The 13,777-nt window shown below is 42.9% G+C and overlaps 1 protein-coding gene across 2 annotated transcripts in view; it reads left to right on the top strand.

Moving 5' to 3' along the window:
* The first annotated feature begins 1,704 nt into the window (after positions 1–1,704).
* septin2 (septin 2) overlaps positions 1,705–13,777 on the top strand; it is a 28,585-nt gene continuing 16,512 nt past the window's right edge. For both annotated transcript variants that reach the window (XM_034310453.2, XM_034310452.2), the window contains exons 1-5: positions 1,705–1,818; positions 4,747–4,790; positions 5,602–5,707; positions 9,900–9,986; positions 10,294–10,417. In XM_034310453.2, the coding sequence (XP_034166344.1) occupies positions 4,767–4,790; positions 5,602–5,707; positions 9,900–9,986; positions 10,294–10,417 (341 nt within the window). In that variant the 5' untranslated portion in view covers positions 1,705–1,818; positions 4,747–4,766. The remainder of the gene's footprint in view (positions 1,819–4,746; positions 4,791–5,601; positions 5,708–9,899; positions 9,987–10,293; positions 10,418–13,777) is intronic.

Genomic DNA, 13,777 nt, shown 5'->3' with positions numbered 1-13,777 from the left:
TTCACATGAAGTCTGTTTTGTTGAAGTTATCAAATGTTCACTGATGTAGACACTGATGTAGATGTAGCTATCATAGCAAACCAAAACCAAATCTAATAAATTTCTGCAACAAGGCAAAGTGTAAGTGCAGACAGTGTGTGTATGATGAACAGATCTATTTCTATTGTAAAATGTATTACAAAGATTGGGAGAAGGAAAGAGGGATTATGGAGTGGATAATGTATGTACATCAAAACTATGTGAAAAATTCTTGTTTAAGCATGAAAAGACTGAGAAAGAGAAGAAAAAATGCCTCCCTTTTCCAATTTCTGGGTGAGTTTTCCAACTTTTTGGGCGAGTGTCAGGCTTTTGTCTGGTTCTTGAGATGTAGTTGGGCTCCAACATGTCAACCCTCATTAATGATTTTACCTCGAACGCAGTTCACGCAAAGGCACGTCTAAAACCTCTCGGAATGAGCTGCTTTATTGTACGCCGGATGGATGCATGCTGTTGTCTCTCAGCGTGACCTAAGATGGCCGCCGCAGTCATTTGGTGTGTCTCTTATGCAAGAAATGAACGTGACACGTCCGCATGATGCAATACCAAAATAAATAGTGGAGGCAGATTAGCATCATGTGACATTGTGTCCACTACTAAACAAACAAACTAACGTCATGTCTCGCATACTTATATACTATTCCAAACCATTAACGCTAACGGCTTTCCTATTACAGGTAGTGTTTGAATTTTAAAAACCTCTTAATCTTAACAAAAGCTCTGTTTTGAATGCTAGTCTTCTGGATTTTTTAAAATAAATAAATACTTTTGAATGTACGGTGAGTGTTTTTGATTTCAGATGCGGATCATGACGACAATCACAACGACAGCAGAAAGTTTTAAAGAGAAACAGATCTCGTGTTTAACGTCACTGCGCACGAAATCGCTAAACATTACAGTTTGACCTGGAAACCAGATGACACACAGAGATGTTTTGGCTCTGACGTGGCGTCTAGGGGACGCCGCTTTTAACATTTACATAAGATACACAGGCAAGCACGTGAACAGTGACGCTCGCTTAGCAGCTGCGTACGTACAAAAGTGAAGTATATTTCCAGCGTTACGCTAAAGATTCACTGGATTGTAGCCTGTAGCGTACATCAGGTTGCCGATAGCCTCTTGACTTCATTTTCTTCGAGGCTTTCATTGTCGTCATTAATGTCGTCCTGCGACACCAAAACACGTCCACGAGTCGCTGCTGTTGTCATGTTACTGAGAACCGCAAAGGCTAAACTCCTCTGTCGGAAAATTTAAAGTTACAGTTTTACTGTTACAAAGCGCTGACACTGGAGACTCCTTCCATAAGTGTTCAGAAAACTGCACTATATCAGTGTTTACGTGGGGCGTCGACCGAACAGCGCCGTATCTGTGAATGAGCGGTTACTATGGAAACGATAAGGCGAACGCATTAGTATAAACCCGTGAGTTGCAGCTGCTGTTATTGGAAAACTAATCAACATCTTCTGACCAATCAGAATCCAGAATTCAAATGATTTTAATTGTTGAAATCTGATCAGTTTGAATGCTTTCTGTCTCACAGGCTCTCTCACACACACGCGCGCGCGCCCTCTTGTGGCTCTGTTACGTATTGCTGTTACAGTTTCTCCCAGCGTGGGCGGGCTTTCCGTGAGCTGGCAGCCAATCAGAGCGCAGTGTAGCCCACCAGCGCCTCTGATTGGTCGGCCACAGCAGACGCAGGAGATGAAGCTGAGAACTTCCGCAATCTGTGGAATTTGTGCAGTTCGCAGCTTCGTGTCTGATTCCCACCACTCCAAAGTCTCGGTATGTCACCTTTATTTCATACTTTCGCCTTTATTTATGTTATTATATCATTATTTAACCCTTGTCCTGATCTCCCTGGTGTTCTGGAAAGCTTTAGCATGTCGGTTACATTGGAAATTATTTGTTTATTTTAGTTCATTTCCTTTATCGCTTTTTTCCCCTCGAATCATCATAAAGATTATTTTTTTAACCTAAATCACTCTTTTAACTAATGCATTAGTGCTTTAAAAAAAGAAACCCCTCATTAAATGATTGTGCATGCTCATTCAGTGAACTAGCTAGCTAAGCTAACTGTGTGTTAGCATCAGTTTTATTTGAAACAGATTAAAGTTGCATTATTTTACACCTGTAACCTTTCATGCATGTTAGACTATCTTACTGATTAAAGACTATCCAGGTGTGGAAGTGTTGAAAAGGAGCACATTTCTCTCTGACTAGCCCACTTCCGGTTCTCTTCAGGCTTTACTTCACACACTTCAACTGCATACCAAACATTTTTCTCCAAATAACTAGAATAACATGTGTGCTTCCTGTTTATTTAAAGATATAACTGTGTACACATGCTCTTTATAATGCACATCACCATGCCTCATTAGCATAATCAGCCTAGTAATTTAAATAAAGGGAATTTAAATAAACTTCATGATTTATTTAAACCTATGTACATGTGTATGATAAACTTACATGCACTAAGTCTTCAGCACAGGACTGAAAGATCAACTTCTTCTTAAATAAACCATTTTTTTTTGCGTTGGAAGTAAATGTACACAGAGTAGAGTCGCTGTGGAGTATTTGCATTTCATCTGCATCAGCTCAGACCCTAAAACAAGTTAAAAAAAAAAAAATCTGAAGGTTTGCAGCTGTTGTGAAGAGTGAATCCAGAAGAGCTGTTCAGATGTGTGTCTGTTTCTTTAGTTTTATAAACTGTTTAACGTTTAGGACGTGCACATGTGATGAGGACGTGTAAAGGGTACGACGTATTCAGCGGTATTCGGATCAGTTAAAATGAAGTGCAGGATGTGTGTTTTTCTGTGGTGAGACGCTTTTACACGCTTCCTGTGTGTGAGGACTTTCTGTGCTTTGTGACAGTCTGGATGGCTGATTCTTATTTTTCACTAATACAAAACAAATCCATTTAATCCAACAGAAATGTTTTTAATCTCCTTCACACACACGGGTCTTTCCACAAGTCTTATTCACATGCAAAGAAATGCTGTAGAGCAAAGATCCTTGAAAAATAATGAAATTAAATGTTTCTACAATTTAAAAAATCCTATAAAGAGCAGTAAACAGTAATAAATGAAGCAAAGTCAGTATTTAATGTGATGATCCTTCACTTTAAATAAAATAAAGCAGTATCTGAGGTGCAGTGTGTGCAGTTTTCTAAGGAAATGAGCTGGAAGTGTTACTGAGCATCTTGCAGAAGCAGCCACAGTTCTTCTGGAGACTTTGACTGTCGACTCGCTTCTTATTTCTGCAGCGAAACCCAGCAGCCTTCATTATGTTTTTATCTGAAAAGTGTCTCTTATGGAATCTGCTGCTTTCTTTACTGACATACAAACATTTTTCTGTAACGTTTCATTTTGTGCTTTAAAACTAATGTTTGGAATCTAAAAGGTTTTTGTCCCGAATCAGTAATGTAGAAGTCAGAAAATAAACATCTATAACAAAGTTTGTACTAAAAAAAAAAAAAAATAGGGTGCTGATACTTTTGCACAGAACCGTATTTACTCAGTTGTTGTTGCTTGGTGAGATTTTTCTACTCGTACATTTGTCCTGTTTTGCCGTGCTGTACTCTCGCATATTCAGCTCTGTGTCTGTCTGCGTGAGTGTCTGATCTGATCTGATCTCAGTAAACGTCTGCTTCCTTCACACACCTGCAGTGAAATGCAGAAATTACAGAGCTTTCTGTTTTTACACACAGTCGACATCCCCATGCACTTCAGATACAAGAAACAGCAAAACTTCAATTGGATTTATTTTTATTAATAATCATTATATATTTATTTGACTGAGTTTTATCTACATTATCATTTTTTAAGCTTTTGAGATTAGATTTGCTTTTTATTTGTTTAATTATTTATAATTTGAGAGGCTTTTATTTATTTATATATTCTTCTAAAGTACAAGGGGGAGTCAAATGAAGACTTTAATTATATATATATATATATATATATTTTATTTTGCATTGATTATTGCAAATAGAGGACACAAAATTATATAGTTTTTGTACATAATCTCCATTTTGTTCAATGCAAGTGTTCCAGCACTTAATGAATATTTGGATTCTTCAAAGTTGCACATTTGAGGTTCTCCTTCATCTCACTCTTTATATTTTATATATTATATTTTGCCCGCTTATTATTTCTCCCTAATTTGGTCACCTGCTAAATCCCACCCACCAGCCAGCTCTCTAATAATGTGATAATAAACACTTGATAATAAACACTCCTCTTATCACGATAATAAACACATGCTTCCTCTGAGACACGTGAAACAACCTCCACATCTTTTTCGAACTGCTGCTCATGCTGCATCACAGGGCTGCGTAACAGACTCAGAGGAAAGTGCTGTCTACCCTCTTCTGCATACATGAGTTCACAGACGCTGTAGTGCAGCTGTGATTGGCAGGAGAGAGAGAGAGAGAGAGAGAGAGAGAGAGACTCTGGACGATCCGCCATGTGAAAATGAAATGTGCATTTAAAAAAAACTGTTATTGTTTTATCAATGCAAATGGAGCTGTATAAATCTGTAATATTTTTAAAATTAGAAAAGATAGATACTTTAGTTTATAGACTGTATCTGGGTTTTCTGGAAGTCCTCTGTGTAAGGCTATATGTTCTGGATGCTGTTATTATTATTATTATTATTATTCTCCTCGTACCGCTCGTCCTGACGGCTGAAAGTGCTTGCGATTGTGTTTTTCAGGTTTTGGATTGCAGCTCATCATGTCTCAGGCTGATAAAGCGAAGGTAAGTGCTTTACCATCCGTTCAGCTTCCTGTAACAGCGCTCAGCACGTTCCGTTCCAGCTAGACTGTGTGTCTGTAATCAGCTTTACATCATCATTTCATCTTTATCCTGCAGAATAATACCTGAACACTTAAAATGTCTCAAAATGACTGTTTAACATTCGACACGAGGCTGCTTAGGTAGCGGATGTTGTTCTTCGCTCCATCGTTAGATCAGTTAAGACTAAGTTATATAGTCTGCTCTTTTTAAAGACTTCTGTTAGACTCTGATTTATCAAAGCAAGTCCTAGGAATTATAAGGTTTTATCTAAAAGTTAATAACAGAGATGCTACTGTGTACATGACGATAGTTTTACATCAGAAGTTTCTGCTTTGTTCTTATTGAGGCTCAAAACTTTAAGGCTCATGATCGTAAAATGACAGAAATGCCACATCAACCCCCAGGTTTTGTTAGTATAAGTATGAGAACAAAACCCCCAAATTATTAACTCTCACTCGTTACAAAATGGCGGCCATTTCAAAATTTGGCCTAGCCACGCCCCTTTTCCTTAATAACTCACAAAGTAGAAATGCTATGAAGATGAAGCTTGGTATGTTTATGTAACTGATGATGAAGAATCAGAATCTGTGATCAGTCTGTAGCTCCTTTTTGGTTTGCTTATCCTGCTTTAAGCTCCTTCATGAGATTTTAAAGAATTATTAAACTTGGCATATCATGTATTTATGTCTGTGAACATGTGATGTCATGGTGTGTGTGTGTGTGTGTGTGTGTGTGTGTGTGTGTGTGTGTGTGTGTGTGTGTGATGGGACAGTTCACCAACCCGGAGACTCCTGGCTACGTGGGATTCGCCAATCTGCCCAATCAGGTTCACCGTAAATCGGTGAAGAAGGGCTTTGAGTTCACGCTGATGGTGGTGGGTGAGTAACGCCACACACACACACACACACACACACACACACACACACGCACACGCACACAGTCAACATTCTGCATGAAACCAGAGCGTGAGTGTGCTGAAGAGGAGACATACATCATTGTGTGTGTGTGTGTGTTGGGGTGACATTCCAATGTGGTTTTTCCCTCTGAGTGGTTTCCTGATTATGGGAGTCAGTGTGGGAATCCATCCGCTGCCAGATGTTTGTGTGTGTGTGTGTGTGTGTGTGTGTGTGTGTGTGAGAAAACAGTGGAACGTTGTTTGTTTAAGGCCTTTAGGGCTTCATTCCTCTGACTGACTGCCTGCCCACTGCAGATCTGCTCTAAAACACACAGAGAAAAGAGATAAGATTTGACTGTTTTAAAAAAAGGAGGGATTTGATTGGGTGAAGGATTAAAGGAGGGACAGTGGTAGCTCAGTGGTTAAGACGTTGGACTACTGATCGGAAGGTCATGAGGCCACTGCGACTGCCAGCTTAACCCTCAACTGCTCAGTTGTATAAATGAGATAAATGTAAGTCGCTCTGGATAAGGGCATCTAAATGGGCTGATGGAGAAGTTTGTGAGTGAATGATTGGAAACAAGGGAAGAAGGTGCAGTAAGGGAGGAGGATAAGTAAAGGAACAGACAGGTGAGTTAGGGAGGAAGTTTGTGATGGAGGGAGTGATGAAGTGAGGGAAGGAAGGAGTGAGTTTGGTACAGGAGGGAATGAGTGAGGAATGTGCCATGGTAGGAAGCCAGGGAGTGAGTGAGGGAGTGACATAGTGAGGAAAAGAGGGACAGCGTGAAGGAGGGATTGAGGGGTTCAGAGGTGAGAGAGAGTGTGTTACAGAGGTGAGAGAGAGAGAGGCACAGAGGCAAGCTATAGAGTCATAGAGGCCCAAAGGTGAGGTGCTGAGGCGGGGCACAGTGGCACATGGTTGAGACGCAGAGGCGAGGAATAGATAGACAGGGGCGAGGCGCAGTGGTCCATGGACAAGGCATAGAGACACAGAGACAAGGGACAGAGACACAGAGGCGAACCACAGTGGTGTATGGGCGAGGGATAGAGAGACAGGGGCGAGGCACAGAGAGACAGGGGCGAGGGATAGAGAGACAGGGGCGAGGGACAGAGAGACAGGGGCGAGGGACAGAGAGACAGGGGCGAGGGACAGAGAGACAGGGGCGAGGGACAGAGAGACAGGGGCGAGGGACAGAGAGACAGGGGCGAGCCACAGTGGTGTATGGCTGAGGCACAGAGATGCAGAGGTGAGGCAAAGAGAGACGGGGCGAGGGATAAATAGACAGAGGCGAGCCACAGTGGTGTATGGCTGAGGCACAGAGAGACAGAGGCGAGGTGCAGAGAGACGGGCGAAGGATAGAGAGACAGAGGCGAGGCGCAGAGAGGCAGGGGTGAAGGATAGAGAGACAGAGGCGAGCCACAGTGGTGTATGGCTGAGGCACAGAGATGCAGAGGTGAGGCACAGAGATGCAGAGGTGAGGCACAGAGATGCAGAGGTGAGGCACAGAGATGCAGAGGTGAGGCACAGAGATGCAGAGGTGAGGCACAGAGATGCAGAGGTGAGGCACATAGAGACAGGGGCAAGCCACAGTGGTGTATGGGCGAGGCACAGAGAGACAGGGGCGAGGGATAGAGAGATAGAGGTGAGGCACAGAGAGACAGGGGCGAGGGATAGAGAGATAGAGGCGAGGCACAGAGATGCAGAGGCGAGGCACAGAGATGCAGAGGCGAGGCACAGAGATGCAGAGGCGAGGCACAGAGATGCAGAGGCGAGGCACAGAGATGCAGAGGCGAGGCACAGAGATGCAGAGGCGAGGCACAGAGATGCAGAGGCGAGGGATAGAGAGATAGAGCTGATGCGAGTTAACGTGAGAGGGAGTAAAGCGGATGCGAGTTAACGCGTGAGGGAGTAAAGCTGATGCGAGTTAACGCGTGAGGGAGTAAAGCTGATGCGAGTGAACGCGTGAGGGAGTAAAGCTGATGCGAGTGAACGCGTGAGGGAGTAAAGCTGATGCGAGTGAACGCGTGCGGGAGTAAAGCTGATGCGAGTGAACGCGTGCGGGAGTAAAGCGGATGCGAGTTAACGCGTGCGGGAGTAAAGCTGATGCGAGTTAACGCGTGAGGGAGTAAAGCTGATGCGAGTTAACGCGTGCGGGAGTAAAGCGGATGCGAGTTAACGCGAGAGGGAGTAAAGCTGATGCGAGTTAACGTGTGAGGGAGTAAAGCTGATGCGAGTTAACGTGTGCGGGAGTAAAGCTGATGCGAGTTAACGTGAGAGGGAGTAAAGCTGATGCGAGTTAACGTGAGAGGGAGTAAAGCTGATGCGAGTTAACGTGTGAGGGAGTAAAGCTGATGCGAGTTAACGTGAGAGGGAGTAAAGCTGATGCGAGTGAACGTGTGAGGGAGTAAAGCTGATGCGAGTGAACGTGTGCGGGAGTAAAGCTGATGCGAGTGAACGTGTGCGGGAGTAAAGCTGATGCGAGTGAACGTGTGCGGGAGTAAAGCTGATGCGAGTGAACGTGTGCGGGAGTAAAGCGGATGCGAGTTAACGTGTGCGGGAGTAAAGCTGATGCGAGTTAACGTGTGAGGGAGTAAAGCTGATGCGAGTTAACGTGAGAGGGAGTAAAGCGGATGCGAGTTAACGTGTGAGGGAGTAAAGCGGATGCGAGTGAACGTGTGAGGGAGTAAAGCGGATGCGAGTGAACGCGTGAGGGAGTAAAGCGGATGCGAGTTAACGCGTGAGGGAGTAAAGCGGATGCGAGTTAACGCGTGAGGGAGTAAAGCGGAAGCGAGTTAACGCGAGAGGGAGTAAAGCTGATGCGAGTTAACGCGTGCGGGAGTAAAGCGGATGCGAGTTAACGCGTGAGGGAGTAAAGCGGATGCGAGTGAACGCGTGAGGGAGTAAAGCTGATGCGAGTTAACGCGTGAGGGAGTAAAGCGGATGCGAGTTAACGCGTGAGGGAGTAAAGCGGATGCGAGTTAACGCGTGAGGGAGTAAAGCGGATGCGAGTTAACGTGTGAGGGAGTAAAGCTGATGCGAGTGAACGTGTGAGGGAGTAAAGCTGAGGAGTTAACGTGTGAGGGAGTAAAGCTGATGCGAGTGAACGTGTGAGGGAGTAAAGCGGATGCGAGTGAACGTGTGAGGGAGTAAAGCTGATGCGAGTGAACGTGTGCGGGAGTAAAGCTGATGCGAGTTAACGTGTGCGGGAGTAAAGCTGATGCGAGTTAACGCGTGCGGGAGTAAAGCGGAAGCGAGTGAACGCGTGAGGGAGTAAAGCTGATGCGAGTGAACGCGTGAGGGAGTAAAGCTGATGCGAGTGAACGCGTGAGGGAGTAAAGCTGATGCGAGTTAACGCGTGAGGGAGTAAAGCTGATGCGAGTGAACGCGTGAGGGAGTAAAGCTGATGCGAGTGAACGCGTGAGGGAGTAAAGCTGATGCGAGTGAACGCGTGAGGGAGTAAAGCGGATGCGAGTTAACGCGTGAGGGAGTAAAGCTGAGGAGTTAACGCGTGAGGGAGTAAAGCTGATGTGAGTTAACGTGTGAGGGAGTAAAGCTGATGCGAGTGAACGTGTGAGGGAGTAAAGCTGATGCGAGTGAACGTGTGAGGGAGTAAAGCTGATGCGAGTGAACGTGTGAGGGAGTAAAGCTGAGGAGTTAACGTGAGAGGGAGTAAAGCGGATGCGAGTTAACGTGTGCGGGAGTAAAGCTGATGCGAGTTAACGTGTGCGGGAGTAAAGCTGATGCGAGTTAACGTGTGCGGGAGTAAAGCTGATGCGAGTGAACGTGTGAGGGAGTAAAGCTGATGCGAGTGAACGTGTGAGGGAGTAAAGCTGATGCGAGTTAACGTGTGAGGGAGTAAAGCGGATGCGAGTTAACGTGTGAGGGAGTAAAGCGGATGCGAGTTAACGTGTGAGGGAGTAAAGCGGATGCGAGTTAACGTGTGAGGGAGTAAAGCGGATGCGAGTTAACGTGTGAGGGAGTAAAGCGGATGCGAGTTAACGTGTGAGGGAGTAAAGCGGATGCGAGTTAACGTGTGAGGGAGTAAAGCGGAAGCGAGTTAACGTGTGCGGGAGTAAAGCTGATGCGAGTGAACGTGAGAGGGAGTAAAGCTGATGTGAGTTAACGTGTGTTCAGTGCTTTAATGGTCACTGATCAGACTGTGTGTTATTTTCAGGTGAGTCGGGTTTGGGGAAGTCGACTCTGATTAACAGTCTGTTCCTCACTGATCTGTACCCAGAGAGGATCATCCCCGGGGCCGCAGGTCAGTGACACTAATCAACACCACACTCAGAGCTAGGAGATGATCTACATCACAATGCACAGATTTACTGTCGAACTGCCAGCAAAAGAAAATAGAAAAGTATGAAAATATTATTTACCATTTAACTGCTGAAAAGGAGAGAAATAAAAAGCAAACAATAACGAAATCTCTATCTAAACAGCAGTTTATTTAAGTTATCAGCTGATGTCGGTGTGTAAGAGACGCTGGACTTGTGTTATTACGCAGAGACATGTGGGTTGTCCTGTGGCGTCCTGACGTCTGTGTGTGTTTCCGTGGTGTGTTTTAGAGAAGATCGAGCGCACGGTGCAGATCGAAGCCTCCACCGTGGAGATCGAGGAGCGCGGAGTGAAGCTGCGTCTCACCGTGGTGGACACGCCCGGATACGGAGACGCCATCAACAGCCAAGACTGGTACTGATCCTGTTCACGCTTTAATACAGAGCGGATTAGAGTGTGTGTGTGTGTGTGTGTGTGTGTGTGTGTGAGCTGATTTCAGGTTTGTAGTGATGTAATACAGAAATGATAAGCAGACTCTTTACTTCACTTTTTCTGTTTTTCACACTCCGTAACTGTCAGGTATCACAGTCACGATGTTCAAGCTTTGTCTAATTTACCTTGAACTTTGACGTTTTAAACTTTAATTTTCCCAGGATGCACTTGTTCACGCAGGACGTGATGTTTATAGTCCCACGTGCAGCACGTCTGGTGGATTTTCAGATATTTGTGTTTGAGGATTAGCTTCTCTCAGCTCGTGATGCAGATGATGTGCTCGTGAATAAGTGCTTCCCTCTCACAGTCTGGAGCTTGGAAGCTGACTAAAGAGTTTTATTATGAATTTTTGTGTATTTGAATTATGTACATGTCACTTTAATTAGTTTTTTTTTTACTGTGGTGTATTTAATAAATGTTTTTTTTTTATCTAGTGGTAAGATTGAGATTTTTAAAAAGTCAGAACCATAAATACAAATGTCAAAACCTCAAATCTCAGAAATACAGATTTTATGTAAATCAGGCCAAAAACGAAGCAAGTAAACAAACAAACAATATATTGATGTCCTACTTAAATACCCAGTTTTCCACAGAGATGTTAAACACTCGATAAGTATTTATGTAATGTTGTAGCTAGCTAGGCTGTGATGATGTTAGCTAGCTGGGAATCATTAACGAGCTAACAGCCAAAGTTAATAGGAATTGAGCTACTTCAGCAGAAATAAAAACATTTTTATTTGTTTTTATTTCGTTTGACCAATCTGAAAGCGTTTACTTTTCCCTGGGAATTGTGGAAGCTTCATCTTTGAGCTCATTTACATTAAATCTGTTTTTTGTTTGTTTGTTTTTCTGAGATTGGTATTTAGGTTTCTGACTTTATTTTTTTTGTTTTTAAGATTTTAAAAAAGTTTGTAACCTGTAATTTGAATGAAATGTTTTTAAAGGCAAATTTTACTAATATAGCAAGTTTAAAAAAAAAAAAAAGTTTGGTGAAAATTTTAAATACACCACTGAGGAAAAAAAAAAAAAAAAAGATTTTCTATAATGCTGAGTCAGTTTCTACACGTACAATACAATCACGTCGTAATGCTCTAAATCAGACGCTCGGTGCGGCACAGGATGAATATTCATCAACATCTCGTCCTCTTTCCCTGCCATCATACACCTCGACTTTCATCTACATCACATAACCGCGATCAGTGATTTCTTCATCTTCATCATCATCATTTACTCTGTTTTCTTTTATAATAGAAGTATAATGTCGCTGTAATAATGCGCACACACACACACACACACACACACACACGTTTCTCAGCACTGCTTTCTGTAGTAACGTTACGCAGGTGATTGTGTCGTAATCGTGATGTTCATATGCTGCTTATTTTCAGCTTTTCATGCTGAACCACTTCCTAACAACAGTTCAGTTCCTACATACAAGTGTGTGTGAAAAGTGGCGATGGCTCTGATCCGATACTCAGGATCAGAATCAGAATCAGAGCGAAACCAGCAGAAAATGCCGGATCAGAATCAGATATCATACAAACAGAAGAAGGAACTGGATCCAATCCTGTAACAAATGGAAAAGACTGGACTGGAAGATTTTTTTTTTTTTTTGAACTGGAAATTTTTATGTGTATAGAGACTTGATGACTGTATTATTTTCTTAGAATTGATTTTTTTTATATATTTATACCATATAATTTATTATATTTTAGTTTTGCAATGTACACAATTTTTGTGAAAGAGGGAAAAAGCTGTGGTTTTGTGTAAGTTGTGAATTTAGCTGTCTATTTTTTTTTTTCCTGCATTTTTTTTTAAAGTGCTTCAGTTTGAGAAATATTTTAAAGCTTCGTAGATTTTTAAAGAAATCAGTATCGGTTGAGTCTGGATGTGGGCTCATGCTGAAGGTTTCGGTTTCGTAAAGCGCAGTCGTGTCGTCTCTGTTAAAAAGCAGTTCAGACAGTAGACACACACACACAACGAGTTCAACCTGCCAGGAAACGTTTCCTGAGAGCCGATCAGCCGTACAGCGTGTGTGAGACGAAGCAGGAAACGTTCACTCATGTTTCCTGTCTTTGTTCTGCTCTGAACTTCCCAAACACAGCCGTCATGCAGATCGTCCTCACTTCCCGTTTTCTCTTACTGAAAAAACACCTCGTATTTTAATATTCTAATTCACTGTAAACCTCATATGCTCATGTTATCAGCGTCTACACGTCCAACACTTCTGCTTTTCCTGATAAAAAGTCTTTTTTTAACAGACAGGAACAACGCTGAAGCTGCAGAACCTTTAAAAAATGGAAGCAATGCATTAAATCGAATACACCGCAGCCCTGTTGAATTCTGGATTCTGATTGGTCAGAAGGTGCTGATTAGTCAGTAGTGCAGCTGCAAGTCACGGGGACGTGTACAGCGAACGCTCCACATACACAGATTACAAATCTTTTACTATGGTGAAGTTTTCTTTAAGGAGAAATGTGTTTATTTAACATTTATGGAAGGAGTCTCCAGTGTCAGCGCTTTGTAACAGTCAGACGTAAAGCTGTAACTTCTCAGACATCTTCAGGACAGAGGAGTTTACACATTTTTGTTTCTCTTATTAACTTTGAGAGAGAGAGAAAGAGAGGCTGGTGAGGGAACGACGGTTTCTAGCTGCTATAACGTAAGCGAGAACAGGAACTAACTTGCTTTACGAACATTAAATGTAACTATAAGCGGATAAAACACACCATGTATCATTCTTTAATATATAAACACTGCATTCATTGACAAACCACTGTGGTGTAAGAGGAATAAAACACTTGGTTGTGCTGTTATAGGAAATTAATCAGCTTCAGGGAGGTAGCAGTAACTCCGCTTCATCACACCGCCGTATCACTTATTATTTTCCTTTAACAGCACGACACACACAGTGTGTGTTTCTTCCTTATCTTGGTGCTGGTTAAAATTTACCTGAAGTGGTGGAGCTGATAAAAAAAAAAGTCACCTTGAAAAGAAAGCACAAATGAAAGCAAACCTGTGACTTGGAGCACAAACATTATTTCAGTGTGCGCTAGTTTCTCAGGGATTGGCTACGCTTTGCTAGCGTAAATATGATGATATTTTTGCTAGCTAATCAAATGATGTTTTCAGGATCGATACTGAAGTCTTTACGTCTGCAAAAATTTTATATGTGCATTTATTTTTACGTGTAGAGACGCCACTGAGACGCTGATGTTGTGATGCGCTGTGATGTGCTGTGATGTGATGCACTGTGATATGTTGTGATGATACGTTGTGATG

This window comes from Pangasianodon hypophthalmus, chromosome 14, assembly GCF_027358585.1.
Source record: "Pangasianodon hypophthalmus isolate fPanHyp1 chromosome 14, fPanHyp1.pri, whole genome shotgun sequence".
NCBI classification, from domain to species: domain Eukaryota; kingdom Metazoa; phylum Chordata; class Actinopteri; order Siluriformes; family Pangasiidae; genus Pangasianodon; species Pangasianodon hypophthalmus.
Note: the sequence above shows the minus strand (reverse complement) of the source record. Positions and strands in the feature narration are given on the sequence as shown.